This window comes from Mytilinidion resinicola (genome assembly GCF_010093595.1).
Source record: "Mytilinidion resinicola strain CBS 304.34 unplaced genomic scaffold BDZ99scaffold_37, whole genome shotgun sequence".
Taxonomy (NCBI): domain Eukaryota; kingdom Fungi; phylum Ascomycota; class Dothideomycetes; order Mytilinidiales; family Mytilinidiaceae; genus Mytilinidion; species Mytilinidion resinicola.
Window position 1 is genome coordinate 95,778 of NW_022985473.1, and position 27,976 is coordinate 123,753.

At 53.3% G+C, this 27,976-nt stretch overlaps 11 protein-coding genes across 11 annotated transcripts; 4 read left to right on the top strand and 7 right to left on the bottom strand.

The window, feature by feature from the left end:
- Positions 1-617: 617 nt before the first annotated feature.
- On the top strand, positions 618-1,629 carry BDZ99DRAFT_552662 (uncharacterized protein; the record flags this gene model as incomplete). The annotated part of the gene is made up of 2 exons (XM_033727071.1): positions 618-814; positions 867-1,629. 2 exons carry the CDS (start codon positions 618-620, stop codon positions 1,627-1,629), a joined length of 960 nt encoding a protein of 319 aa, XP_033568633.1.
- A 299-nt stretch (positions 1,630-1,928) lies between these two features.
- BDZ99DRAFT_429504 (polyamine oxidase) lies at positions 1,929-3,873 on the bottom strand. The gene is made up of 4 exons (XM_033717225.1): positions 3,735-3,873; positions 3,627-3,657; positions 3,386-3,574; positions 1,929-3,327 (listed from the first exon to the last, which is right to left on the bottom strand). The coding sequence occupies exons 1-4, from the start codon at positions 3,863-3,865 to the stop codon at positions 2,080-2,082; spliced, it is 1,599 nt and encodes a 532-aa protein (XP_033568634.1). The 5' UTR covers positions 3,866-3,873; the 3' UTR covers positions 1,929-2,079.
- A 645-nt stretch (positions 3,874-4,518) lies between these two features.
- Positions 4,519-6,004, bottom strand: BDZ99DRAFT_577361 (uncharacterized protein). The gene is made up of 2 exons (XM_033728686.1): positions 5,509-6,004; positions 4,519-5,439 (listed from the first exon to the last, which is right to left on the bottom strand). Exons 1-2 carry the CDS (start codon positions 5,721-5,723, stop codon positions 4,629-4,631), a joined length of 1,026 nt encoding a protein of 341 aa, XP_033568635.1. The 5' UTR covers positions 5,724-6,004; the 3' UTR covers positions 4,519-4,628.
- A 200-nt stretch (positions 6,005-6,204) lies between these two features.
- On the bottom strand, positions 6,205-8,577 carry BDZ99DRAFT_469412 (bicyclomycin resistance protein). Its single transcript, XM_033721490.1, has 2 exons — positions 7,442-8,577; positions 6,205-7,378 (listed from the first exon to the last, which is right to left on the bottom strand). Exons 1-2 carry the CDS (start codon positions 8,393-8,395, stop codon positions 6,551-6,553), a joined length of 1,782 nt encoding a protein of 593 aa, XP_033568636.1. The 5' UTR covers positions 8,396-8,577; the 3' UTR covers positions 6,205-6,550.
- A 210-nt stretch (positions 8,578-8,787) lies between these two features.
- On the bottom strand, positions 8,788-9,457 carry BDZ99DRAFT_469413 (uncharacterized protein). Its single transcript, XM_033721491.1, has one exon. It carries the CDS (start codon positions 9,431-9,433, stop codon positions 9,176-9,178), a length of 258 nt encoding a protein of 85 aa, XP_033568637.1. The 5' UTR covers positions 9,434-9,457; the 3' UTR covers positions 8,788-9,175.
- Positions 9,458-10,997: 1,540 nt separating this feature from the next.
- BDZ99DRAFT_504383 (40S ribosomal protein-like protein S19) lies at positions 10,998-12,013 on the top strand (the record flags this gene model as incomplete). The annotated part of the gene is made up of 5 exons (XM_033724039.1): positions 10,998-11,027; positions 11,083-11,141; positions 11,295-11,347; positions 11,406-11,502; positions 11,558-12,013. The coding sequence occupies 5 exons, from the start codon at positions 10,998-11,000 to the stop codon at positions 11,769-11,771; spliced, it is 453 nt and encodes a 150-aa protein (XP_033568638.1). The 3' UTR covers positions 11,772-12,013.
- Positions 11,964-13,511, bottom strand: BDZ99DRAFT_429515 (ER lumen protein retaining receptor). The gene is made up of 3 exons (XM_033717226.1): positions 13,215-13,511; positions 12,843-13,141; positions 11,964-12,754 (listed from the first exon to the last, which is right to left on the bottom strand). Exons 1-3 carry the CDS (start codon positions 13,318-13,320, stop codon positions 12,101-12,103), a joined length of 1,059 nt encoding a protein of 352 aa, XP_033568639.1. The 5' UTR covers positions 13,321-13,511; the 3' UTR covers positions 11,964-12,100.
- Positions 13,512-13,941: 430 nt separating this feature from the next.
- On the bottom strand, positions 13,942-15,191 carry BDZ99DRAFT_469415 (uncharacterized protein; the record flags this gene model as incomplete). The annotated part of the gene is made up of 1 exon (XM_033721492.1): positions 13,942-15,191. A coding segment is annotated over exon 1 (1,046 nt), but the record flags the coding sequence as incomplete, so codon positions are not given.
- Positions 15,192-20,188: 4,997 nt separating this feature from the next.
- Positions 20,189-20,768, top strand: BDZ99DRAFT_402730 (uncharacterized protein; the record flags this gene model as incomplete). The annotated part of the gene is made up of 2 exons (XM_033716303.1): positions 20,189-20,551; positions 20,580-20,768. 2 exons carry the CDS (start codon positions 20,189-20,191, stop codon positions 20,766-20,768), a joined length of 552 nt encoding a protein of 183 aa, XP_033568641.1.
- A 2,901-nt stretch (positions 20,769-23,669) lies between these two features.
- On the bottom strand, positions 23,670-25,750 carry BDZ99DRAFT_402742 (uncharacterized protein; the record flags this gene model as incomplete). Its single annotated transcript, XM_033716305.1, has 6 exons — positions 23,670-24,076; positions 24,136-24,503; positions 24,563-24,828; positions 24,875-25,009; positions 25,058-25,612; positions 25,664-25,750. 6 exons carry the CDS (start codon positions 25,748-25,750, stop codon positions 23,670-23,672), a joined length of 1,818 nt encoding a protein of 605 aa, XP_033568642.1.
- Positions 25,751-26,523: 773 nt separating this feature from the next.
- BDZ99DRAFT_504388 (uncharacterized protein) lies at positions 26,524-27,960 on the top strand. The gene is made up of 2 exons (XM_033724040.1): positions 26,524-26,559; positions 26,613-27,960. The coding sequence occupies exon 2, from the start codon at positions 26,729-26,731 to the stop codon at positions 27,857-27,859; it is 1,131 nt and encodes a 376-aa protein (XP_033568643.1). The 5' UTR covers positions 26,524-26,559; positions 26,613-26,728; the 3' UTR covers positions 27,860-27,960.
- The last annotated feature ends 16 nt before the right edge of the window (positions 27,961-27,976 follow it).

Below are 27,976 nucleotides of genomic sequence, written 5' to 3' on the forward strand. Positions count from 1 at the left end.
CGGCGTGGCAAGTATGATGGCCAGTGAACATTCAACATGGGGTGAGCTAGATTATCCTAGATTCCAAACCATCATTGGACCTTGTGAGGAAACCTATTTGACCGCATTTTGCGTCGGCCGTTGTGCCTTCACGCACGCAACAACGTGTTCAAAGCTTGTTCACCACCGTTCTAATCTATGTCTCACCGCGTTCTGCCAGTTGCTTCTCTTCAATACGAAGCTTGAGGACTTCAAAAAGCTGCGCAAGCTTGCAGATGAGGCCAGAAAGAAGCCTCTTTTGTCGCGACATTAGCCGGCCCCGTGGGACCACAGAGCAAGGAAGCCCACCGCAAAGCAGTCTTCTAGAGTGCTAGGATTAGCGTCTATCGGAGGAGAACCCTCTAGTCACTACCATAATCTAGAAGTCGAGGGGCTGTTATTCACTGGCTCCACATGAAGCCGCCGCCCGTCTGCTCATAATCAGCTCCTCGGACTAAATAACTCCTCCGCTTTCTTTATAAAACGCTGGTGGAGAAGTGTCTGCTCGACCGCAACTACAAAACTCACACTATCAACCAAGCCAGTCGCAGGCTCCTCGTCACTTCGCTCAACCACAACCCCAGCAAATCACGCAGACAATGTCTACCAACAATGCGCGTCGCTGGGACTGGGACGTCCTGGAACAGAACATTGACTCCATGTACCAGGAGTGCAAGCATACTGTCCAGCGTCTGAAGGACCAGAATCTCAACGACAATGACTACCGCAACGAGAACGAGAACTTGCGCCAACAGATCCGCGATCTCCAGGCGATGATCGACGTGAAGGATAGCGGGTTAGTTCTCTTTTCATCCTTTTCCTTCCACATTAACTAACCCATACCGCAGTATCGCCGAAGCCCATGGCCGCATCGAGATGCTCGAAGCCGACAACCTTGATCTGAACCAACGCATCAAAGCTATCGAAGAGACCTTCATCCCCCACAGCGGTGGCGTCAGTGCTGGCACCAAGCGTCCCCGTGTCTCCTCTCCTGAGTCCACCGGTCCGCTCTACGACACCCCCTCCTACAGCGCCCCATTCCCACCCCAGCAGCGTCACATCTTCCGCACCCCCTACAGCGACGCCGCACCCACCACCCCCTCCCAACCTACCTACCAACCCAACTACCGTCGCGCCCAGTCCTATGCCCCGGACCTTCGCCCGGCCTCCTTCACCAACGGCCCCGGTAACACCCCCTACACCCTCGCCTACGCCCGCCCCCACGGCAACCCGAGCATTAAAGACGACGACGGCTATGCCAGCGACAACGGCGGCTACCGCAGCGACGGCTCCGACGAGCCCGCCACCCGCGTCAACATGCACAATAACAGCACGGCCGCACCACGCCCCAAGCCGCGCTACCAGCGCTTCGGCAAGGTCGTGTGCCACAACTGCTGGAAGCACCGCTACGCGTGCCATACGCGGCGCGGCGAGGTCAGCTGCGACTGGTGCAAGGAGACGAAGACGTGGTGCACGCGCGAGGTGTGCGCGCAGTGGCAGCGCGAGGGTAGGTGCTCCAAGGGCGTGAAGTGCCACGGCGTGCATGATAATACGCGCGGGTATAATCTGGGGAAGGAGCAGTTGCAGGGGGCGTATAGGGGACCGCGCTAAGAGGGGGGGGGGTTCTTTGGGGGGTTTGTGGTAGTCTGAGAGGTCGTAAATGGCTACGGCTTGTCGTTTGTTGGCTATCCCATGGGCGATGGGTGTTGGTTTCTTTATGTGGTTTGACGGAGATGAAGGGATGGACTTGAGAAGGGGCTGAGAATTAGAGCTTGGAGATTTTTGCTTTGCTATGTGAATAGCACTGTTTGAAAGGCTTCGATAGCTCTGCCCTATTCTGGTATTGATGTAAACCCCATTGGGTCTATATCAGAGTCATGCTGCGATTCAAATTAAAATAGCTATGCTTAGAACTCTCTTTTGCCACATGCACGTGACTGCATGAGGTCCTCCCATAGGACCAGAATCCTTGAACATGAATGTCATTTCCAGCATACCTAGATTAGCTCTATTCTCGCTAGCCATATTTTCACCACATATCCGCAAGAACTTCCCTCACCCTCATCCCCCAGCAACATAAAAACTACTAACATCCCACCCATTCACGGGACTAAACTCCTGAAACGCCGTCGTCCCATGCAGAACCTCATACCTCTTGTACTCCCCACAGCCCCAATCCTGGTTCCTACACTTCTTCCCCAGCTTCCCCGCAACCCTCAATCCAGCCTCTTGACCCTCGAAATACGCCCCCTGCAAGAACCCAAAATACTCCGCGCTGCAGTGCTCGCCCGCGAAATACAGCCGCTCAACATTCGACCGTAGATTCTGGTGGCCCTCGAGCGTCGTCCCGACCGGCCAATTGGAGTAGGATCCGTGTGCCCACGGCATCTCCGTCCACCGGGGGTAGAAGAAATCGATGGGCTCTGGGATGTCCTTGTCGGGAAACATCTCGCGCAGCACGGCGAGAGTTTCTGCTTTGGTGATCTCATCGTCTTGCGCTTCAATGCGGTAGGACTCGCGCTCGACGACGGTGGCGAAGATGATGTTGGAGCCGGGGAGGAAGCCTTCTGTACTCAAGGATTGCCAGACGGGGTAGTAGCCGCGGGTGGTAGGGGATGCGTAGAGGAAGAATTGCGTGTCTGGGTCCCAGAATGTCTCGTTGAATTGGAGGAAGACTTTCGTGTAGGTGCCGATCTGGAACTCGGCGATGGCAGTCTGTTTCCAGTCGGGCAGCTCGGGTGTGAAGGAGACCTCGTCGTTTTGGAGGACGCCGAGCGAGAAGGTGCAGATGGCATAGGCGGCAGAGATGCAGGAGCCACCTTGTAGGGCGATGGTGACACCATTTTTGTCGTATGCGATATCCGTGACGATGGTGTTGAGGAGAAGGCGTGGGTCGTTTGGCTTCAGGAAGGTCGAGGCTATGCCTTTGACTAGTGTATTGAAGCCGCGCTGATCGATGACGAAGTTGTTGTCATCGGAGAATTGGTAAAAGGTTGCGTTGTTTCCTGTAACTCCGAATACGAGAGAGCTCTGCTCGGGCGGGTATGCGGTTTCCCAGTCCCAGGACCACCACTCAGCAGCTTGCGCGGCCATGTTCTTCTTTGGCTTGAAGCCCTTCAATCCAAGCCCAGCACGCATACTTGTGTCTTGCAGATTGTCCTTGAGGATCACTCCAGCGTATTGCTCAACCTCAGCATAAGCAGTATCGTAATCATCGATCAAGTTGGCGTAGTCCGTGTACCCGGTCTCGTTGTACGTGAGAATCGATGAATAATTCGAATACTCGTCTGCGACGTTATACTTCTTTGCCTGCTTTCAATTAGCCGCTAATTCAAAGAAGTCGAATATTTCAGAAAGCACTCCTCACCATAGTCCAGATTGGGTTCTCGGGGCCTCCTTTGGTTCCAAGTCCTTGAACCCAATTTGCACCAAGCTCAACAACATAAGGGCTTCCATCATCCTTCTTTCCAAAGTCCGTATGTCTCATTCGGCCGCCAATTTCCCCATTGTATTCCACGATGAGGAAGTCGGTGATGGACTGATTGGCTAGAGCTTGCTAATACAGCATTAGCGCTCCATCAGCCCAATTTGATCTCAGAAATACTTACAGCAGCTGTGATACCGGCCATTCCGCCGCCTCTAAAGTAGAGCACCAACATCAGCCAACTGTCTAAAGGAAGGCCTGAGCAAGCGGAAAGGGAGAGAAGTCAACTCACAATACCGCGACTGTCGTCCTCCTGCATTTCTTCTGATCCTCCCGAGGTTCAAAAGCAACAGCCTGCGCATTCTCCGCCCATAAAAGCCCCACAGCCACCGCGCCCAGTATTCGCGAAGCAGCCGTCCTCATGTCAGAGGTATGAAGGTCGAGATGGAGAGGAAGAGATAGTAGTCTCTATCCCAAGAATTCCCATCACCTTAAGTACAGAAGCATCCCACACCGTACCTTCCCTGCTCCCTGCCACTCTCGGAAAACATAAACAAACAAAGCCGCGAGCACTGCAAAGATCTGCTGTGACACCCACCGCACCCCCGCCTCAGCATGCAATTGCTCGTTCGGTGCAAGGCGAAGGCCGTCCCAAGGGTCCGCGAGATTGGTAGCTCGTGATAAGCGTTAGCGGCCGTGCCGGTTATCTGGTGAAGGTGACGGGTGGCCGGGTGGGGCGTCCGGGGGAGCTTCTCGTGGTTTCTGACTAGGCAGGATGAGGAAGCTGCAAAATGGTTTGCGCACGGCCAGTCCAAGAGGCCTGTGATATGGCGGCTGAGACGTGGGATGCAGCGGATGGACTTGCTGGATTGGGTTTTGGAGTTGACGGTGAGGGGATACGCGACCAAGAAGAAAAGAGTGGAAATGGCTTTGTATGCAAGAGATGACAATTCGTAGGTAGTACTGCGTTGCCAGCTCGGCCTTATCATCGGCGAAAGGTCGCGAATGACAGTTCAGATGTATCACAAATGGCTGCTTACCGACCCAATGGGTTGACAATTGATAGGTAAAAACATGTGTTTCCTCTATGCTTGAGAGGCATAGTAGCCCGATTGAACACTGTATCCCTTGGATTTTTAAAGCTGTTAAAGATAACGCGCTTTTTTCATATACATAGTCGAACGTTCTAGGTCTGACCAGAAAAGGACAACTGCTCATTGCCCACAACACCATTCAGGACATTCCCAATACCATCAACCTGCCCATTTCCACCAGGCTGGATCACGTTGGAAAACGCATCAGCCATAACTTGGACCCCGCTGACAAAGTCTTTCCCATCAAATTCGCAATGTCCGCCCTGTGGAGAGTTATCCACGGTCTGTAATGCATTAATCTGAGCGGTCGACAGGCCCCCTGAAGTCGCTAAGTTCTCGTACGCCACAATTGCGCTCGGTATAGCCGGCTGTAGCAAAGCCAACTCATCCTGAGTACTCTGGAAATGAATCGTCGTACTCGATATAACAGCATCGGCGTCCACAAAGTTAACCTGCAGCTCCAGCCCTCCACAGTTCAACAGCACCCCTGTGCCCTGGAAGTTCGTCATCTGTGCCGGTATGAAGAAGCCACTGAGTAGCAGCGAGCCGCCCGAAACCCCGGTAAAGAAGACCTGTGACTTGTTGTATGCAACCACGTTCGGTAGCTCGTTCAAGATCAAGTCATTCACAGCTTGCGAGTGCGCGGCGCCGTCAGTTCGATTGAGCCCACTGCCACCTCCCCAGAAGAGGTTTGGGTCTGGGGCTAGCATGACGACACCCATGAGGTTTGCTTGTACGGCTTGGTTTGGAAAGTCGAAGAAAGATTGGCCGCCGTCGCCGTGTAGGAGGATATTGATGCCCATTGCTCCCGCGGTACCGGGGTCTGCCGTACCGCCGTCAACGCCGGAGGTAGTTGTGAATTGGTCTGCAGGAGCGCTGACTTTGAAGCGCATGTCTAGGCCACTAGAAGATGTTGTAAGCTCCTCATCCATGTTCGCGACAAGGTCATCATCGTGGATCTGGGAATCTTACTTAACTGTCACGGTCTGATCGAGGATCGTGGACCCATCAGTCGCAGTTGACACACCGCCTTTGATCTGTGCGGTTTGCTGCTGAGCCGTCGGCGCTTGAGTGATACCTCCGCCTGTGACTGAGCTCACCTTCTTCCGCCGTGGAGACGCTGCAGCCTGAGTATCCAAGAGACCTAGCACAAGAACGAGAATAGAGAAGTGAGATTGAATAAGCATAATTGCATAAGAGAGAACGGTCCGGCCGCTAAAAGAACTGAGAAGAAGCAAATGATGAAGTCAATAGTTTTGAAGGATCTAGAAAAATGAAATCAACGAACGAGGAAATAGTGCCTTATTCATAATACGCGCCCAGACTCGTATTCTACTACGAAGCCCAAACCTGCCAAGTTGGCCAAGCAAACCCACCCAGCTGCCTCAAAGACATTCTCACGAGAATCAACTCCATATAGCAATGCACAGTGGTGCGGTTGGCTGACGTGGTTTCAACTCTAGGCTGGTGGAGCAGGTGAGGTTTGAGAGGGACTTTCAGGGCTGTTCGGATGTTTCGGCGGCAAGTCACATGATCAAGGTCTGACTTGCATCGTGCGAACCTTTACATTCACACTTTTACGTCCTTCACCCTCCAGGGCTGTCTTCAATTGTTATCTCACTCTCTAGAAAGTGGCGAGGTTGAAAAGATGATTCATGTTTTCGGGTGAGAAGGATGAGATAATCCAGTGTTGGAGAGTTCTAGGATGAGGTCTCGTTTATGCACCAGTTACTACACAGATAGCAGTCCCATTTGTACCGTCGCCATTACTTCTATCGTTGGTGCCCTCACTCTCGCTTCTACGGAATCTCCAGAAAACATCCACACGAATTCAAAACACAGCCATTGGTATTCATCCACCACGATTAGTCCTTAGAAGACAAAAGCCACTGAGGATAGCGTAAGGTCTTGCATGAAAGGCGTCAAGAATTAGGTTTCAGCTATACTATACAAGTCGATGATACCATCATTGACGACCGCAAGGTCTCCTAACCCTCCCTAAACCGTATGCTTCTCACAAATTCTTAATCTCAAACTTCGTCCTTAAATACTCCCCATATCTCCCAAAAACAATTGGCAAAGGCACCAACGCAACCGCAATAAACCCAAGCAAGCTATTTCCCCAACCAATTCCTAGCGCATTATACATCGGTGTGCCCGCCAACGGCAGCACAGCGCCCACCACGCTCCTCAGCATCGTATTCGCAGCCAACGCGCTCGCCGCATACAACGCAAAGCTATCAACGATGTACGTAAGCGTACACATGAAGATGAGCAGCATGCCAGCCCCGACGAACACGGTGCCGAGGATGGGCATGATCCAGTGGATGTGCTGATCGGCGCTCCATCCGTACCAAAAGAGACCGATAGGAAGGGAGATAGCGCCGTAAATCATAGGCGGGAGACGGTATTCTGGCTTTACTGATCCTGACTCGGCCTTGGCGCGCTCCTTCATGAGTTTGTCGCTGAAGTGTGAGAAAACGAAGAGGGAGAGGAGGCTGCCGATGCCCATTCCAAGGTAGGCAAGGCCGGTCATGCCGGTATTCCAGCCGTAGACTTTTTCGTACATGGGTGTGATGGTGGTGAAAAGGAGGTAAATGTAGCCGTACACGATGGCCAAGTATACAGAGAATGCTATAACAACGGGGGAGAGGAAGAGGATTTTTAGGGGCCGTAGGAGGGCGTGGCGGATGAGGTCGGTGGTGGTGCGGCCTGTGTCGAGGCGAGAGCGGAGTTCGAGGTTTCCGGTAGAGGCGCGGAGAGCGCGCGTTTTGCGTTGGAGAATTACGGGGGCGTAGGTCTCTTTCATTGTGACGAAGCAGACGAGGGTCGACGTGCCGCTCTTTGATAAGTGTTAGTACTCCTTCGTTAGATTGCGCATATACACCAAAGCATGAAAACGTACCACTATAGTAATCAGCCAGAACACCCATCTCCAACCCTTTGCTTGGGCTAGAAATCCACCCCCAATCGGGCCAATGATGGGACCCAAAAGCGGGCCCAATCCAAATACACCAGCCACCTTTCCTCTTTGCTCTGCAGGAACGAGATCGTGAATGGAGCCACCGCCATTCGTAAGAGGACAGCTTCCGAAGATGCCGCAAAGTAATCGGAACGCAATAAGCATTCCCGTACTATTCGCCTTCGCGCACCCAACGGTACATAAGACGAAGCAAACGTTGCAGATGTGGTAGACCGGGACGCGACCGAAGACTTCAGACAGCGGCGCGATGACAAGAGGACCGAGAGCGAATCCAAGGACGTAGCATGATACAACGAAAGCGGCGAGACTCGATGATTTGATGTCGAACTCAAGCATTATCTCCGGGATTGCGGGTGCGCATATGGATGAGGCTAGTGGCGTGAGAAGTGTGATAAAACTTATGAGAATAACGTTGGCGGCTTTCCTCCTCGTACTCCAATTCCTGGGGTTTGCGGGGTCGTTTGGTCCATCCCACCAAACTGTGTTTTTCTCGAACTCCAGCTTTTCTTCTTCTGAATTGAAAGTGGTGGAAGTAGCCGCTGCTTCCAAGTCTTTTGGAATGTCTCGAACATGAGAAGGCAATGACGCTGCGTGACTTGACCGCGAGAACGTTTTCTGGAGCGTACTCGATAGCTTTTTCCGTTGTCCTGCTTCCTTTTCGCTGGAAGCTGTGTTTTGGCGCGAAAGCGAATGACGCCTACTTATCGACCGCTGTAGCTGAAGTTCTCCCTCTGCATTGAGTATAAAGCCATCATTAGTGGCAATATCGGCGTCATGGCCTTCTGTAACGGCTTCTTGCCGGAGCTCGTGCTCAGAGAGCCCCGTTGGGGAGTGAACAATACTAGCCCGACGAACTGGAGGGGTTTGATGTGACATGCGAATTTGCTAAGTTGATGAAGGGCTTTTAGCAGTAGTGTGAGTTTGTGCTCAGAATGAAGATGCTTAATGCAATGCGAAGGCAACAGCAGTGTCCTGCTTTATACGAGCCCGGTTGAGGATGCCGAGGTCACCTGCGTATCGATTCGTCACATCGGAAGTCGGAGGCCGGAAGAACTGTGCAATCGGCCGACTCTTTTTAAAAAATATACCATACATATTATCACGTTTGGAGGAGGTGGTACTGCGATGGTTGTGGCAGCGTGATATGCATTGGTGGAATAGGGTGACATATCGTGATCACGGAAGCGAGAACTTGCCGAGCATCCCTGAAGACTCACACGCCACCTCGTGGCTTAGAAAACCCCACTCGAACAACATAGCAAACATTAGAAAAAGTTGGTAGTCTGAATGTTGTGCGTGAGAGCCTTATGTCAGGTCGGTTTTTTCTGAGTAAGGTGAGGTAACCCAAACATCGGTGACAAAGCGCTCCAAGCAAATTCTCGGAGGGTAGATCAGAAGCAGCTACTGGGTAAAATAGATCCTCTGACGAAACGTGATTGGAGTAGACACTGTCTTCTAATTTGCGATGTCGAGTATGCTTCATCCAGTGTTGAGATTAGTGCTCTATCCTGGGGTATCTCACAAACCTTTCCAAGCCCCGCAGATCTTCTGCAACACCATGCCGGTCTACAGCCAATGATACGAGGATAACGCCTAGACGGCCCGTCTTGCCGAAGTGTGCAACTTTTCCCAGAAACCCCACGACTACGTGGACACCTACTGTGGCTGAGGCTCTCTCTTCAACACGTGACTAACGTCCTCGTCTAGTCCATATTTGCTCATGTCAAGCCTCAACTCACCAACCACCTCAAACCCAACATCTTGGAACATCTTCAAAGACGCCGGCCTTGCGTTGACGTACATAGCAGCACCGTGCTTGTTGGAAATCTCGTTGCAGTGGCGGCAAAGCCTCGTACCGAGGCCGCGGCGCTGGAAATCAGGGTGAACAAAGGTGCCATGGCGCGCTGTAATCATTAGTAGAAGCCTTAATGTGGTGTCGGAGTGCGTTAATTTACTGAAGTGCTTTTCTTGGTCAGAACCACACTCGATCTGGTACTCTGTTTGCCTGTAGCAATAGAACTTGGCAAGGTATGGATCAAGTCCCGCAATCAAGGGCAGCTCTTGTGCTTTCAACATCTCACCCCACTCCTTCTTTTGGTCTTCGGTCTTAGGCGTAGGCCAGGAAAGTTGCGTGTAGCCGACGAGCTTTCTAGATCGTGACATTCTTAGTCCCTTTTCGATATCTCCAAGAGGAACTGATTACAATACCCCGTGGCTAACTGCACAATCTTGAAGCTCTTCTCGAGCGGCGCGTCCTTGTCAAAGCGGGGAGCAACGTGGTACGCCCACAGCTTGTATTCGTCCCTGGCGCTCATATCTCGCATCATCGGCTTGTACAGCTTGTCGTTTGCGTGGGCAAGAACTGCCAAGTTGCAGATGTCTTCGACGTCGTCGGCCGTGGCTCCGAGGAGGGCGAAGTCTTCCGGGGGTTCTTCTACCTGCGCGGTGGGCTCTGCCATGATGACAAGTAGCGTAGATTGTAAGATGATGGTAGGTGGAGGGTGTGTTTGAAGTTTTGCGGAGGTATCTGGCAAGGTGAAGGCTACATTGTCTCGCTTGCTCGACGCGACAAGCTTCTCCGTGATGGAAGCACCCAGAGTGGTGAATATGATCATGTTGAGCCATTATTACTTAGCCTGAACACGTGCGAACTGTGATTGCAGTCTAGCAGCTTCTCAGATAAACCACAATTGACGGCACACTTTCTTATTATGATCCAAACCTGGCGATTCTCGAAAACTATCCGTGCTGTAAATCAATATTCTTTCTACTTCAGTCCATTGTTTTCATGGTACAGGCCTAAAAGAATTGAGATATGGCAGAGGTACTAGAATCAGAACGGGCGCAAGGACAAATTGAAAGGGCGTTTAGCCTTTGTTGATTCCCATGATATATGTAGAAAAGAGTTTCTGACGCAAGGAATATATGCCTACAATCTTCGTCCTGTCTCCTGATTATAATCTACGCACTCACCTCGATGAGATAGCGCCTCGACTGCTTGTGATACTCTGCATGGCTACCTGTGTACATTGCGCTACATGACAACGCCCTAAACCTATACTTCGCGCTTCTAGAGACGCCTATATTATATAAAACACAGGGGTGATAGAGCATTGTTCACGTTCTGATGGTAGAGTTTTCGCATAGTGCTCTACCAGAATAATACCATTAACTTGATAACGACACCTCTAGATTATTAATGTGGGAAAGGGGAGAAGCACTGGTAAGCAATGTGAAATAATCAAGTTCCCATCGCGAACAGAATATTCAATGATGCTCATCATATCATGGATCGAAAACGAGTGAGGTGATACACTCCGCAAACCCTTGTCACGCGGCCCGTCTCTCGCTCCGACAAGCGAGAATCTCTCAACTCTCAACACCAAATCGCCAGCGCAAATCCACGACGCCGACAACACCTCTCGAAGCCCCATTCCACCCCTGCCACTCCCCCAGGACCGCTTCTACAACCGCAATCATGCCAGGTGTCACCGTCAAAGATGTCGAGGTAAGGAATTCGCGCCCCATCATCGAAGCAGTGAAATCCTAACACCCTCCACTAGGCCGGAAAGTTCATCACCGCCTACGCCGCTTTCCTGAAGCGACAGGGAAAGCTCCAAATGTATGTCTCAAATCCCACAGCATTCTATTTTCCAGTCGGGGTGGTATACTGACTTTCATCCGCAGCCCAGGTTCGTAACCACGCGTGCAAAAGGGCCAGCCTGAATCCCGTAACTGGGGGATACCATGCGCACCGCTCGCTGACACGACTATCTACAGGCTGGGTGGACACCGTCAAGACCTCGCACTCCAAGGAGCTGCCGCCGCGTTCGTCTCCTCCCTCTCTTGTCCCCGTTTTGCTAGTTAGGCTAATTTGTGTGTGCAGAGGACATTGATTGGTTCTACATTCGCGCTGCCTCCGTCGCCCGCCACGTCTACATGCGCAAGACCGTTGGTGTTGGCCGTCTACGGAAAGCTCACGGGTTCGTACATCCCAAGTTGTCTGCAATGCTATTCTAACTAACGATATTTCTGTAGCTCCACCAAGAACCGTGGATCCCGCCCCTCCCACCACGTCGATGCCTCCGGCTCCGTCGACCGCAAGGTCATGCAGGCGCTCGAGAAGATCGGTGTGCTCGAGCAGGACGAGGACAAGGGTGGCCGTCGCATCACCCAGAGCGGACAGCGGGATTTGGACCGAATCGCGATGACGACTCTCGAGGCCGAGGAGGAGGACGAGGATGACGAGTAAATGCTGCAAGGGAACTCGGGGCATATTCTATTCGGTTTCTGAAGTAGCATGATCATCATGGGACGGAGTTGGGGTTGATGAGACTCTGAGATCTGCGCCAAGGCGCTGGTGTACCTATAAATCAAAAAGCCCGGCGTGCCACGGTCAATTGGATGCTTGCATATTAATGTTCTTGCGCGTGAGATGGTGTTTGATAGCTTGGTTGGACTACCAATAAGGGGAAGCCAGATGGGAACTTCGCGACATCGATTCATGTTACACCTAGCCTACACTCTGTCAAAATCATCGCCAATACTGCTAAACCCCTATCTCAACTCAACCCCACTCGCTCATCTCCTCTCCTCCTCATCCCTCCATTCATCCCCCCCACTGACCCCGCTGACCCCACTCGCATGCAAATCCTCCTCCCTATCACTATCCTCCTCAAACGCATCCGGATCCGCCAACGGCTGCGCCTCGGGATCCGTACTCTTCGGCTTCGGCCTCTGCCTCTCCCCCTCCAACACCCCTTCATCCGCACTCACACTAATTCCCCTCCTCCCCCACGACTTCGCCGCCGCCGGCGCCGCCCCATGCCCCCCCACCTGCCCATCGCGCGGCCCATCCGCGCCCTCCTCCTCATCAAACCCATCCCCACTCTTCCGCCCCACGAGCCGCCTTATCAACCACCCCTGGTCCAAGTCCTCGCTATCCACGACGCCGCCATGCCGCAGCTTAACCCGCTGGCGCGTCAGATACACCCACGCAAAATCGACCATCAGCGCGGTTTGCAGGGTGCCGAACGTCCACGACGTGGGGTCGGGCGTGCGGTAGTCGCCCGTGGCGCCGCGCACGATCCAGTTCAGCACGTAGAAGAGGCGGTAGGCGCCGAGCGTCACGAGGTAGAAGGAGTCGAGCACGGTCGGGACGGTGGTTTGGCGCAGGAGGAGTAGTTGGGGGATGACGGCGGTGGCTTCGAGGATTTCGGAGAAGGTCCAGGTGAGCTGGCGATGCGTTAATTCTAGAAGGTGGGAGGGGAGGAGAGGGTGGGGTATGGGGTATGGGGAGAGTGTATGTGGCGGGATGGCGGACCTTGATGAACCAGTTCGTCCCCAGGATGAATTTGTGGAAGATCCCGAACCAGATGGGAGCGAGGATGAGGGCGCCGAGGAAGCAATAGACGCCGAATTTCCACGCCTTTTCTCGTTCGCGCGTCCGGGCGTAGACGCGCGTCATGAGGAAGATGATGTAGAGCGAGGAGAGGGTGTAGAAGATCTTGAGGGTGAAGTTCCAGACATGGTTCCAGTCGCCTGTGGCGGGGACGTGGAAGATGTCGAGGTATCTGGTGAGGAAGACGGTGGCGTAGAGGACTTGCGTGATGAGTGAGACGCCTGGGAGACACGGGGATTGCGTTAGCTGGCTGTAGCTGTGATGGTAAGGGATGAGCAGAAGGGGCGTTCCTACCTTCAGCGCTGCTGTTGGAGTGAATCGCCCATATTAACACAAGCTTCGACGTCGTGTGGGACACGTCGCCGAGGATGTGGAAGACGTTGAAGTGGAACCCTGGCATGGTGGGCGAGGTAGTGCCTGGGGGTGATGCTATTACCGTTCCCCAGGGAAGAAAGCTGTACGAACGGCGGTTCTAGCTGTGATGCGTAGCGAGCATGGGATCTCGCTCATGCGCGGGCGGGTTTGGAGACGGGGTTGTGGTATTGAGGGGGTATGGGGATGCCTATTGATAGCTGTCGAGGAGGCTGAGCTTTGGAGTGGAGTCGTGGCCTTGCTGCGACAAGCGCTAGCCAATCAGGAGCGTGCGGGACGACCATGATCGTGATGTTTAAATGAGGGTCTGTATATAGTACTTTTGCGCAGTTGCTCAGTAGCGATGGGGAGGGAACGGAATCCTTCAGTATATTTGGAGAGTAAAGCGGAGATGGGATTGATCTGCGGTCTTGAATTAGTTACATTGTAGTTGAATTTTTAGATGCTGCTAGAGGACCCCAGACAGCGGTTCTCTGTATGCACTATCCTAAAAGAGTATGCTTGAATTATAGATCTGGTCGCATGTGTAAATAATGGGTAACATGAATCTACGAATAGTTTTCAATCATTTTGCGAGGGTACCGAGCACGTAGAACCACCCTCGGAAGCTACCCTAGGTCACTATCATGTAGCATATATGAAGATGGAATCCAGCTCGATTCTCTACTCAAATGCAAACTCGTCGTTATCTGTGAGTGGAATTTCATTCCTGCTGGGCCACTGCTCCATACTCACGGAGACCCCCAACTGCTTGAACATGCTCGCAATCTCATCACAATGGTGGAGCGATTTCGGCCGTCCGCACAAACGCAATACTTTCATGTGTGGAAAGCGGTACGCTTCCCCTGCAAATGCTGAAAGTGTGTACAAAAGCTTCCGATTAGCCTCAGTGAGGGAAGAGGGTGCGATGCCCGCGTCGTCACAATAACCCCAGACAAACTGCAGTTCCAACTGTTCTAAGTTGGGAGGCAAAGCGTTCGCTAGGGACAGCTCCGGGTCCGAGTCGCTGCCAAAGCGTCCGACGATTGTGTCTAGAGCAACGCGCAATATCTTCAGTCGTAGGAATAAGCGGAGGTCGCGTAGTGCAGGGTACTTGTCTGGTATAAGCTTAAAGGCCGGAAGAGATGGGATGACTAGCTTTTCTAGGGACGTGGAGTGATTCAAAAGAGCAGAAGAAATGACTTGGAAACGTCGATCTGTTACTAGGTTTCGTACGGTTTTCCCCGGTTCTGTGTACCACTCAAAGGTCTTGAGAGCCTTGCAAGAGAGAACAATTGCCTCGGTAATCTCCACGCTGAGGTTGCATTCGTTCAAGATAAGCGTATCAATGTTCGACGTATATGGTTGCCAGTCTTCCTGGTGAATGTACATATCTGACGCCTTGTTCACTTCAAGCCTAGAGAGCGCGGGGAAGAGGAAGAAGGGCGCCAGGCCGCGTGCGCCTTCTCGAGATCCCGCTTGTAGTGTAAGCTCTTTGAGACGTGGAAGTCCTTGGAATTTGAAGTCCGGGTCTGGGTCTTTGTACGCAGCCGTCAGCAATTGAATGAACCAGAAGTCGTTGGAGCATATGAAGTGGTGCAAATTAGCGTTCTCGACGTTTGGGGTTATGAAGAATAACAGGGCAACCGCTGCGTGATCAACACCCAAGGAAAGGGCAATCTCCCAATAGTTTGACTGTTTGTGAAAGCGAAAATCGGCGGCCTTGGTTGCCATTGCTGAGCGGATAGAGCGAACTTCTTTGGGATCCATCCTGTTAATACTCCACTTGTCAGAGTCGTATTCTCTCCAGGCAAGAATCTCAATATCTTTGACGAGGAGGGCTAGCTTTGGGCGTTCGATAAGAGTTCTGATGAAGTAACACAGAGGCTTGTGTATGCGTACATTATGCTGAAACGTATGGTAGAGGTATGGCTCCACGAGTTGGTGTAGGCGATGGCTAACGGATGACAAGCTATGCAGAGTGCCGGTCTCGGTACTGGGAATGGACTCTACAACCCTTAGCAGCAACTCAGCAGGCAGATGATCGAAGGTTGCGCCATTTTCGCGTCCTGAAGAGGCAGGTTGCTCATGCTGAGGGAGTTCCATGCTCACGGCCAGCTCACGGTCAGAGTTCAGCGTCTTCAGTGTAGGCGTGGATCTATCTAGATGTTGGCTGAAGCGATGACTGCCCTTCTAAATCTGAAACCGCGTATCTGGATGTCATGCAAGGTGTGGAATAGTGATCGAGGGCGGTCCGTTAGGCAGAAGAGGCTAGCACAGGCTGTTGCAGCTGACCCATAACATTTGCACAGTCCTCGCGATCGTGAGACGTGCCTTCAACGACGAGGGAACGGTATGGCCGGATCGGGAGGATCGTGGGTTTCAGTAGCCTGTCGGGGGCTGCTGGACGTCGCTGGGAATCGTTGAGGTGGGGGTTGAGGAGCTGAAGGATTTACCCCAAGATAAGGCAGCGCGAGAAATGCAACGACCCGAACCGCACGGATGCAGCGGAAGTCGCTCTGCTGGGGTACAGTCTCGAGTGTATGGACCGTTGTGCTAGAGCAGCGAGGCAGAGTTGTCGTAGAAACGCAGGAAACGGACCGATGCGAAGAGATGCGTTGAGGGCTGAGGCCACAGCGAAGGCTGAGCCAACCAGATGTTTCACGGGACCATCCCCAGACGCCGGGCACAGCTCTATGAGCACAGCAGTAGTAGCCCTGGCGATATACCAGAAATCGATGCGAAAGACGCAGAGTATTTGTCAAGCTGCCTTTTTGCGAGAGCAGTGACATTCGCTAATGCAGGCAGCAATCTTGAAGATTGGAGGGCTGAATATTTGTCATGTTTTCATCAGCTGGACATGTTCAGCTTTGAGAAAGAGGGCAGGGTACGATATCCTACTGTAGCGCATTTTGAGGCATTCGCATTGAGCCTGGTAGCTAATATGCGGCCTATCTTCTTTGGGGCATCCACCTTAGAAGTTGGAAACATCCCGCCAGCTATTCCGAGAACAGTAGATGCAGAGCCTGTAGCTGTGCTGGCTGATGGCGTTCTAAGTGCGAGCGACTATATTAAGTCCACGTCAGTGAAGAATCCTTCACTACTATACGAACTGCAGCCCTGCCAGGTCCCGATCAAAGCTCTCTTCCAGCCTCGTTCGTTCCATCCCTTCAGCCAGCTAGAGCACCGTTTCAGGGCATGGTGTTTGCCCTAATCTGCCCATCGGCTACAGACCGGCATTTAAATCGCTATCAGACATCACAGCCTTACAGACCCTGCACAGCTCGAATCGTATGGGTTGGTTTCTCCACACTTTCAGTCCCGAGCTTCAGTCTACATGCGTTAGAATTCCAGAGTCAGATAGGGCTCGTTTCACCAGCAGGGCCTGTGCTTCCTTCTAGAAGGCCGCTAGAAGATTGCAATGACTCGGGGTCTGTAGCTCGAGGATCTCTCCACATCATACCCATGGGCCTGCCTGTCTCATCGCGCTCTCGGACCTCGTGGCAACAATGAAAAACCGCATGGTCAGATCCAGGGACGAAAAGTGCTGACGACGGACGTCAGCGACACGATTCGACGCGACGGACGCTGCTCAGCGGCCCTCGATCCGGCTACCAGCGCGACCCAACCCACGCAACGGCGATCTACATAGCAGCAGGGTTGCGGGTCCAGCGGGGTGGCGCTGTGCACAGCATGCAGAGACCGTCCGACGGCCTGTCCACGGCGGTTTGGCAAGCCGGAGTGGGGAGAAACGCTGGCGACGAATACGGTTCATTTTGTAGCCGCCCACCCCCTTCCTCCCCAAGGGAGCCCGTTCTGCGAGCTGCATAGCCGCTTGGGTCGCTATTTGCTCTCATTCTCTACGCGAATGTGAACTAATTTGCGGCGGTGTGCGCGAATACACCACAGAAGGAAACGGGCCTTCATGGTGCCAGGTGGTCTGATACATGGATCGCGCACACGACAGCCAAGGCGCTGCAGGCTGAGAGCTGCTGGCTGGGGAGCTGCCTTATTGGGTCAACGGTCTCCCAGCTTGCTTCCCTGCCTGCCTCGATGCCTTTATTTCGCATGGCCAATATGTGAGGGCAGAGGATGAAGCTTCCCGCATGACCGCGAGCCTGGTTCAGGGGAGCAATTGGAACACACATGTCCGGAAGATGCCCTGCCCGACGCCTTCATGGTGACGCACTGGCCTCTTGTATGCTGTCTGTCAACGCTGCGGCACAGCGGGAATCGACTCAGCGTTCGTCATGTCCAGGTGCGGTCCCTGCCGGCTGACAACCGCGCTTGGCAGTGATATCCTAGATGCTGGAGCCGAGTCGGCACGATCTGGCGCTCGGATTCGGGACGCTCCCTTCGCCGGTGATCGGCCACACAGATGCAGCCATTGGAGTTGATATTGCACATGATTCGGCCTATTCGAACCCTCCGAACATTTTACTCCCGGAACCAGCTGAGAACGACGCAGCAGACGGGTCGTAGAGTACCAGACAGGAACGCGTGGCTCTCGTATGTTCTTCATCTGTCAAAACTCATTTCCCATAATTGGAATTCTATTCCTCGCACCGAGAAACGCTTCTCCACACTGAGCAATATGCCGCCACGGTCGAGTCACGCCCGTGCTCGAGGGAACTGTCACCAGATACCGATGAGATACGACTGGCGAGCGGTAGCATTGCATGCCACCCAGTGCTTGCGGGAATTGCAGTAGCCGTTGAAACAGTCGCAAGCGGTACCGTGTCCCTGCCCACTCTGCCTTTCTTCTGCACCCCTCCAAAGCGAGCGGCATGATAGCGTGAACATGCCAGTCCGCTTTGGGAAGAGCATGTGGTGCTCGGGCCAGCGGTGGTAGCTGGTTTAGCCGTTCAGGGCTCGCGCACGTCACTGAAACAATAGTGACGGCCCGCTCAGCAAGCCGTATCGAGCGACTCCTGGCTAGCAGCCCGTTGCTGACCCGCAGTAGGATCCACGATGGCTGTCAGTGCTTCGGCTCGAGGGCGCAGACACCAGACGGTGAGGGCGAGCGGGCAGCAGGTCAATTTGCGGTCATTAGTTCTAAATATGGCCAATTAACGGACAGTGCCACACTGCAAGTGGGTCTATTAGGCGCCTATACTATTGAAGTTTCAGCCCCCCGAGCCGCGTTGGGGCCATTTTGCTGTAATTACGCGCCCGCTCGTGATGGCTCACTGTTCACTGCGCTGTGGGCCAACCACACCCTCTCCCTCGCGGACGACACGCGAAAATCTCCGCACCGTCAACGACGCCCGAGGTCGAGGGGCAGCCCCAGGCCATTCACGGCCCGCGTGGAACGCCTCCTGCAAGACTTCCTGCACGCCAGGGGGGTCCAAGCCTTCAGTGCGAAGGATCGCAATCCCTGCCGCCCAAGAGCCACCACGGCACCCAGGCACGGACAGCAGTTCATCACAATTCACTCTCCCTGCAGCCGGAAAGGCGCTGGCCTTCTCGCCATCTGGAGGAGCTGCCAGAGCACCGGCGCGGCCGCCGCTGGGACGCACAGGACGCCCCTATGACTCTGGCGGGCGCGCGCCGGTCGAGGGCAGCGGCCTGCGATGCGGTCGCCAACTGCGCGTAGAAGGCTCCCAGAGTCTCCCGCCGGCACGAATCGTCATGCCACGCTCCGCGGGCTCATCCAAGGGCATTCCCAAGGGCATGTCCCTGGCGGCGTTGGAGCACAGCGATTGGGCCGGGCAGTACCGCGTTTTGCCCAGCAGCAACGAGGCTCAAGCTTCCCGGGGCCTTGGGGGACGGAAGGGGAGGGCTGGCGCTAAGGTGCATGGTAAGGTGCATGGCATGGCTCGAGCAGGCCCACGGGCTTGCTGCGCTGCTCTAATTCCGTGGACCGGGGAGCGATAGAGTTGTCGCACTAACGGGCAGTGGCTGCGTCCCCAGGGTGGATATGCCATCGCGGTGATAAATAACTAGAGCTTCGCCAGCTGCATATCCAAGCCCTCGCGCAGCGCAGCCCTGCGCCTGTATCTATTTCAAATATCTCTTTCCTGTCTACTTCCATCAGCTCTGCATATTCTCTTCGCTCCAGCATGCCCTGCTGTTGACCAGTCCTTTTTCTTATATCGACCTCTGGTAGCACTGATGTCCGCCGTCGTCGACTGTGCTGTGCCCCCGCAGACCAAAGCGTGGCCTTTTGCTTCTCTACCCCACCAGGACTTCACTGTCTTCCCGCCCTCTCCCCCGCTGGAGATGCCCGAGACGGTTCCGCTGTACATGTCCGACTCCGCTATGCCAGCTCAAGCCTCCGACATGAATACTGGCCTGCCAAGCTCCAGCTGGTATGGGCCCAGCGTCGCCGCCCCAGACGGCTCGAACGAGGTCCGCACTGTAGTTCCTCTTCCTCTTTTATTTCTATCCAGCTGACATTCTCATAGCAGTCTGGTTATGGGCAGTATGGATACGACCAGCCATATGTGACACCCCACACGTCCTCACTGACGTCGTATTCGCCCCCCACGGACTTTCCCAAGATTGAAACTTCAGTCTCCTACCCCAAGGCCTCTTCGCTGACGGCCTTCTCCCCCGTTTCTGATGCCCCGCCCCAGGAGTACTCGCGCAGCGGGCAGTTTGGGCCCGCGCTGCGAGCCACAGACCCACCGTACATGTATGGCTTTGTTCATATGGATTCGATGCTTCCTGCACGGCCGCGCAGCAGCCCCAGTACTTTCAGCCCCACCAATACCCCAGGGAATCAGATAGAATATTCCTGGACTGTGAACCCGCTCGGCATCTCAAACTCAGGCTCACTTGATTCCTACTACTCTAGCACCTGCTATCCTCCTGTGAGGGACCACATTCCTCGAAGCAGTGAAACTCCTGCTCGTGAGATTGCTGCACCCCAACCACGACGGATGTATCCCCCCATCGCTCCTCATCCAATTGGCATGACCAGCCACAGCCAGCGGAAACGAACCCGGGACGATGAAGAGTCTCCGGACGTCTCTAAGCGGCGGAAGAGGTCGGAGTCGACCGCTACTATGTCTATAGACCTAGGCGAGGAAGACAAGCTTCTAGTTCAACTGAAGGACGAGGAAAACATGCCTTGGAAAGACATCGCCGCCAAATTCCAGTCTGAACTTGGAAAGACATATCAAATCCCTGCGCTGCAAATGCGCCTGAAACGGCTGCGCGAGCGCATGCGTGTTTGGAGTGAAGCCGACCTGCGAGCTCTCCGTCTGGCCCACGAGTACTGGGTACAGAGCAAGTTCGAGATCATCAGCCAAAAGGTATGTGTCCAAAGCTGCTTCGTCAAACTTCGGTGACTGACGGTCTTAGATGGCCGACTTTGGTGCATCAGAACGATGGTCAGCACGGCAATGTGCACGCAAATGGGGTGAAATAGACCCTGGCCCAACTCCATACACCACTTTCGATCACTCAACACCCTCCTACGCCAACTACACAATGAGTCCTGTGGCAGTCGATGCACCTCCTTTCCTGCCATACCTGCAAATCCCGCCTTGATGGGCGCCACAAGCATACTATAGAATCCTACGGAGGTTTCAGGTTGCTTTCCACTAGGGTGAGGGCGGTTTACATTCTTCAGTCTGATCATGACGATCATGACTTCCTCTATGCGTTCAAGAAGCGCTTTATGTTTCGTTCTCATATTCATTCGCTACTTTGAAATTTCTGCATTCTCAGCTCCGTAGGCAGACTCGGCGAAGCCTGGCAAGTTTTGATCTACGCTTTTTTGGACGCTGAAAGCGCGATGCAGCGTTTAGTTCCGCGTAACGTTTGTCGTTTCTTGCTTTCCACATGTTCATACCATCATCTCTCGGCTTTATTTGTGCCACTTCAATTCATGACCTCATCTTTTTTCTGACTTACTCTTCTTCTTTATCATGTAGATATTTGCCCCCTCACCAGGGTTAACCGGTTGATGATGGCCTCGAGGCACAGCTGTGCGGAACACTGTGTGGCGCTGTACGAAAGAACACAAATGCAACTCAACGATTGTGCTATATTACTTGCTACCTGTCTGCGTGATTCACTTCGTTTGATCCATGATAGTTTCATCACACTAAGATTGTGTCTCAAACGACCGTTCAAGGTCGACATCTATTGGGTATACAGGGCCCAGCTGAGCATCACTTATTGCTCCAAGCCTATCATAGGCCCTATCAGAGATATGTTGGCGCTAGAATCTCTGCATTGTGGCTTGCTAGATAATTGACGACCTGTCCTCGCCGCAATGCTAGCGCTCTGTTGAGCCGCCGTAGGCCGCTCAAGGCGTAGATCTTCCTACCACTCTTCTCTCCCGTAAAACGAAAAGTCTGAAGATCCCGGTTGATTGGAAACACCCTCCGAAGCCAGGATAATCAACGAAAGGACCACGTAGGTAACAACCGCCAGGCAAACATCATCTCAATGCCAACGGAGACACTTATCTCGCGCCACGTCGTCGCATACCATTTTCAAAAGTAGCAAAGAATCTGTCATCAAGACTAACACCTCGTCTCCCTTGACTGCAAACCAACCCAAAGACCAGGACCCCACCGCACTTCCAGCAAAAGCCTGTAGATAGCGCCATGAATAGCATCACCGACCAATCCTCCTACGACCCTGAAATCTGTTCTATAGAGAAACACAAAATAACTACTAGCTACACTCCTCTACTCGACCTGCGTGAAACTAAAACCATGCACCCCATCCGATTCTGCATCCTCTGGCCCGTCCGTCTGACCAACACCGAATCCTCCCTTCGCCCCTCTCCATCCGCCCCCAAGTTCCTATCCGCCGCGGCCCGCACCATCCAAATATACGTACCCACCACTCAGCTACTACTACGGCACTCCCGTGGCACACCAATGTAAGCTCCGAGGGCAGCAACACAACGCGAGAACGCGAAGTGAGGCGTGTGTGCGGCACAGCAGCCAAACCTTCTTCCCATTCGCCGTGCCGGGCTCCGAGCTGGCCTTCTCATCTCTTTATGAGCGCTGTGGTTTGCTCTGCAGACGCCTTGTGCTTTTGTATTCCTGGGTTCTTGTCCTATGCGCCGGTCGGGAGGGATGAGTGGTGCGACGGGATGAGCTGCTGAGCGCGTCTGCGTTTGCGAGGCGGGGTGGTCCGCTTGTCATACGGATGGTTGTTGCTCCTGTGCTGGGTGAGTAGCCGTCGTGGGGTTACTGGTTTGTTGTCTCATGTTCTATGCGGTGTTGATGGAGGAGGAGTGAGATGAGGTGGGTTGATCAGCGCTTCATGCTTCCTCAGCTTTGCTAACTTAGTTACACAGGTGCTAAGTCGGTGATACGACGGAAGCTCTTTTGCGCACGGCTGGAGTGCCAAGGAATTGGACTTCAGTGGGCTTGAAATGGTGGGAGTTGAGCTTTAGGAAGGTCAGTTGGACACGCATGCTTCTAGGCGTTGATGAGAAGTCTCCTACCTTTCCAAACTGCCTAGACGAGATAGGTTGCTAACCTTTATCACTTCAGAAACGTCCAACCCTACATATAAAGTAAGAAAGTCCATCGAAATCTAAACCGTCGCCGCCTCCAACAACAACCTCTATCCAACCTCTCCCGTCCTCAGTCCTCACACCGCTCCCGCACGGATACCACTACCACCCCGCGCCTTCCCTCCTCCCGCCCTCTTCGCATAAAACAGTCCTCCACAATCGCTTACCACACCCACAACCTCCAAAACCCGCCGCCAAAACCCACCATATCCCCATTTCAATCCACCCCAGCGCTCACCCCATCCCCTCACCGCATCCAAAACCGCACAAATATAGTCACATACCTAGGTCCCCACCGACTCGCCTATTTAGGAAAATGGCAGATTCGCGATCACTGACGTGAGCCGTCCCCGTTCGCGTAAATACCCGCGACCGACACAGCCACGATACGATCCCTGCAGCGGGCCGGGCAGGGGAGGGGGACCTCGAGTGGAACAGGCTGCGCCACGCGGGAGCGATGTGGGAACCGAGCGTTTTAGATTGCGGTCGCTATGTATATCTGGATGTATATCTGGAGAAGGTTGGCGCGGTAGTCGAGATTAGAGTTGTGGTTGAAACGGGGGTTGCGGCGCGAGGAAGGTTTAGGGGGGAGTGGCTGGAGGAGGCTTAGGTAGCGTGTGGGTTGGGTATGGATGGGTTGGTTCGTTTATTTTCTCCACGCTTCCTTGTGGTCGCTGTTGGAGGGATGATGGAGGTGCCGTGGAGTGCTATGGTGGTAAGACGTCGGTGATGTAACGTAATGCTTCTACCGAGGCTATTGGCTTTTCAAAGGGTAAATCTTCGTATCCTTCGGACTCTAGGAAAGCTGGCGAATGACTTCCATTTCAAATGTCAAGGCTGTTCTAACGCCGCAAGCCATATTCTAAGGGGACATCTATCCCATCTAACGCTCAATATACCTCTCAACGCTACGAGGAAAAGGTAGCAGATCGTCGCACCGTTCCAATCCCCGCCTCACCTTTAGCAAGAGAAGTCGCGTTCTTCTCAGGTACGTATTTCAAGTCCCGATACCGTGCGTCCCACATCTGCTCCCGGATCCAATCTCCCAGCTCCTCTTCGTCCGTCGGGATGTCCTTCTCCTGATTGAGGTCCTCCTTGACAGCGGCTTGTATCACAGCTTTGGCAATCTGTACGCTAATTTCGCGAACGTCGGTGACATCAGGGAGAAGTCCGGCGGTCGGGTCTTTGAGCGCGGGGGCGGTGGACGCGAGGGCTCGGACTGCGGCGACGAGGAGGGAGGGAGGCATGAGGCGTGTACGGGAAAGTACCGCTCCGAGGCCAATGCCAGGGAAGGTGACGGAGTTGTTGCACTCAGCTGGAAGCTTGTCAGTATGTTTGAGACTAGATCGTGTTTGGAGTAACAAGCCAACGTACCTATTTCATACTTCTTTCCCTTGTGCTCCACAGGCGGAAACGGGGATCCGGTCGCAACTAGAGCCTTACCATCCGTCCAATCGAAGAGGTCCTGAGGCTTCGCTTCGTGCAGTCTGGTTGGGTTGCTGAGTGGGAAAATAATTGGACGCTCAACATGCTTAGCCATCTCCTGAACGACTTCCTTGGTGAAGGCTCCGGGTTTCGTTGAAGTGCCGATCAGCACATGCGGCTTTACTTCTTTGATCACACTCAGTAGGTCTCCATGATCTTTGTTCTTCCAGTCGTCGTCTGCGCGGGCATATGGGTGTTGAGCCGGTGTGAGCTCGTCCTTCATGGATTGCAGCAGCAGACCAGGCTTGTCGACACACCTAATGACCAAGTTAGAAAACTGCAATATAGAAAGCGCAAGCTTCATTTTCATCCATACCATATCTGAAGACCTGCGTCCTCTTTCGACTTTCCCGTCTCTACCGCAATAGCGTCCATGATCTGATCCGCGATACCCGTACCAGCAGTCCCCGATCCAAACATCACAATCCTCACGTCGTCCCATTTCACATTGCTGATTTTGAGACTGGTCATGATGCCTGCTAGCGTTACACATCCGGTTCCTTGGACATCGTCATTGAAGCAGGCGATCTGAGGGGTGTACTTGTCTAGGATGCGCCGTGCGTTGTGCAGACCAAAGTCTTCCTAGTAACAGTCAGTGCGGTCCTCACCCTTCCAGGGTTCAACCTACGAAGTGGATGTAAGCCTTGGGATAGCGTTTGCGGGCTGCTTCGACGAATGCGCTGACGAATGAATCGTACTTCTCTCCCGTAACTCGTCGTTGGTGTAGTCCGAGGTATAGGTCGTCATCCAGCAGCTCCTGGTTCTAAGTTTTGTTAGCCAGTACAACATTTTCACGCAATCTACGACCTACATTCGTTCCACAGTCCAGCACCACCGGCAGCGTTCGAGCAGGGTGTATACCCGCGCAGAGAGTGTAGAGCACCAGCTTTGCAATGCTAATGAGGATAGCTCCGACGCCTTGATCGCCAATACCGAGTATCTGCTCCCCATCACTGACGACAATGATATCGATGTCCTCCGGGTTCCCCCACTGGTTCAGGTTGTCCTCAACTCGGTCGGCATCTTCAATGTTCAAGAAGCACCCTTCAGGTCTGCGGAACAACCTCGAATAGTTCTGTATGGCGTCCCCTTCAGTCGGCGTGTAGATGATAGAAAACATCTCCTTGAGGTGGTCTTGGATAAGCTTGTAGTATAGCACCTCGTTCTGCTCCTGCATGCTCGTCATGAACGTGTTCTTCGCCAAATCGCTCGGACGACTGCTGTATTGCTCGTATGCGCGTTGAACCTGCTCGTGGAGTGACTGGATGTGTGGGGGAAGAAGGCCATGGAGCTTAAATGTCTTGCGCTCTTCTTTGGTGAAGGCGGAGCCTTTGTTGAAGTATGGAGTCCGGAGTAAGGCAGAACCCTATCGCGCGGGATCAGCATCAGCTTTGGAGGTGACGGCAGAGGACTTTACCGTCAATGCACAGTCTTGCGGACCAGAAGTTGAGAGTGGGAGATGGCCGTACTTCCTACTCTTGACCTCTTTCGGATGAGTAGCCATGCTTCGAGATAGCCGGGGAGTAGTGGGGTGTTTGAGAAGGCGATTCGACCTGAATTTAATCGCTCGCATGGATTGACACGTGTCTCATGAGGCTATAGGACGTGGAAATATCCTAAAGCTTTGAGTGAGAGAGTACAGGATCAGCCCATAAATAAGTCTGTTGATTTAAGAGGGCGCGATAACCGGTATGAATGCATCATGACGTCGTAGGTGCGCGTCTCTGAACTCGTGGAAGCGTCTGATATTTGGAGTGTTGAGTTGACTACGAAGTAGATGTTACTCACAGCTTGGATTCGCTATGAAGCGCTAGAACGCTCTATATATGCAATGTATACAGCGCCAAGGTGCAACGCTGATATTTGCAGACGGAAGCTCGTGCGATGAGGGGTTGATTAGCGCGATTCATGCCGCCCCTGGACGAGGTGTGGGTTCGTGTCATGCAAAAAACGAGGCTGGAAGACCCCGCATCAGACACCTCCTCCCCACCACCACAAGGATTCTCGACTACGGAAGAACGAAGAGAGATTGCCCATGCTATTCAGCAAAGAGCCAGACGACCTGCATCTCATCTGAGAGACCTGTTCGCTCCCTCTGCTGGAGCGCCCACCTCTTCGAAAATGCCACTTGAGACACCTTGAAACAACAAGGACTCGAAAAAGACAGCGACTCAATGGCTGTCACGCAGTTGATTTTTCCTCAGGACTTGCTTCCTTGGTATTTCGGGGTCAGTGGAGTTCTAAATCCATCCATCTCCATGATTATTCTGGTTTCGTAGTGCGGTTAAGCGGTTCCCCGGAAAGATTTACCTAGTAATTCCGACCCCAACATGAGCCCTCTGTCAGACGCATCTGACGTGTGCTAGCTTGTGGACTTCATATATAAATACAGTATGCTTGCTCACTGTATCAGACGTATTCTCGGACTATCGAGCACCATCTTCCGTAAACCCTTACTCTCTTCAACTTCTCTATCATCGAAATGCCAGCCGACGACTCCGACCTCTTTGGAACGTATACGGCTGACCCCGTAATCGACTCCGAGAAATTCCTAATTGCAAACCGAGAACACAATGAAGTTTTCAACGACAACGGCTTCGTAGTGCGAGCGCGTGCCACAAACGGTGAAGACGTCCACCTGTGGATGTTCATCTACCAGCAAAAGGGCCCAGAAGTCATTGTAGATGGCAACATCACACAAACCCTTCTTGTGTCTGCCAAGTTCGGCGATGGAGAAGAGAAGGTGGTTCAGGACCGGCCGTACGTGAACAAGGGCCAGAACATCGATGACTACCTCCCCTATGGCAGCTTGCAGGTCACCGAAGCTCCCGACGAAACAACATGGGAGAATGGCGGACGGGTCTTCATCAACAAACCGCCAAATTGGTACGTTAAAGGCACCCACGCTGGTGTGACGGTCGATCTGCACTTCAAGCAGCGCGGGAAGGCTTTCTACCACTGCGGCAAGTTTGAGGATCTCACCACGGACGAGAAAGGCATCGCCGGCTACATTGTCCATGCCTACGTAACCGGCACTATCGAGTTTGCTGGAAAGAAGCTCGAGATTGCGGAGGGTCACGGCATCCACGAGCGGATCATCATGTACGGCGTTATCCCGCCACGAATCGACTACATGGGCGGCCGCGGGTCGCATTGGATGCACGGCTGGGGCAAAGGCTTCTCCTGGTACATTCTTAACAAGGCGCAGTCCCAGAGCGCTACCATGATGATCAACCTCGACAACAAGACGTACGGTGTACATGGAGAAGCTGCTACCATTGAGGAAATCGGACACTGGCTAGACCCCAAGACAAACCAGATCAACCCGTGCAAATGGAGAGTTCAGGGTAAGGTCGAGGCGGGAACATTCGTCGCCATTGTGACTGGGTATGGTCGTGCTTACTACAACTGGGTCCGAAGAGGTGGTGTGCTGCTTGTGCATCAGTGGGTCTGCGACTCCAAGGCAACATTCAGGCGGAACGATGGCACGGTCATTGAGGAGGATCAGGTTGCGAGTTGCGAGTATATGCGGACGTTGTACAACCAACCCAGAAACAATCTGGTGCCCGACGCGGTGAGGAACGCCGACGTCATAAAAACTATCTCGAAATAGCTTTGTATATAAGGGTCTTCTTTTAACAGGTATTAAGAGATCTAGACTTCTTCAATTGCAGTGTTCCCGCCTCATTGAAACCTCCTTGTAGCCTTCCAAGCCACTATATAGCCTTCA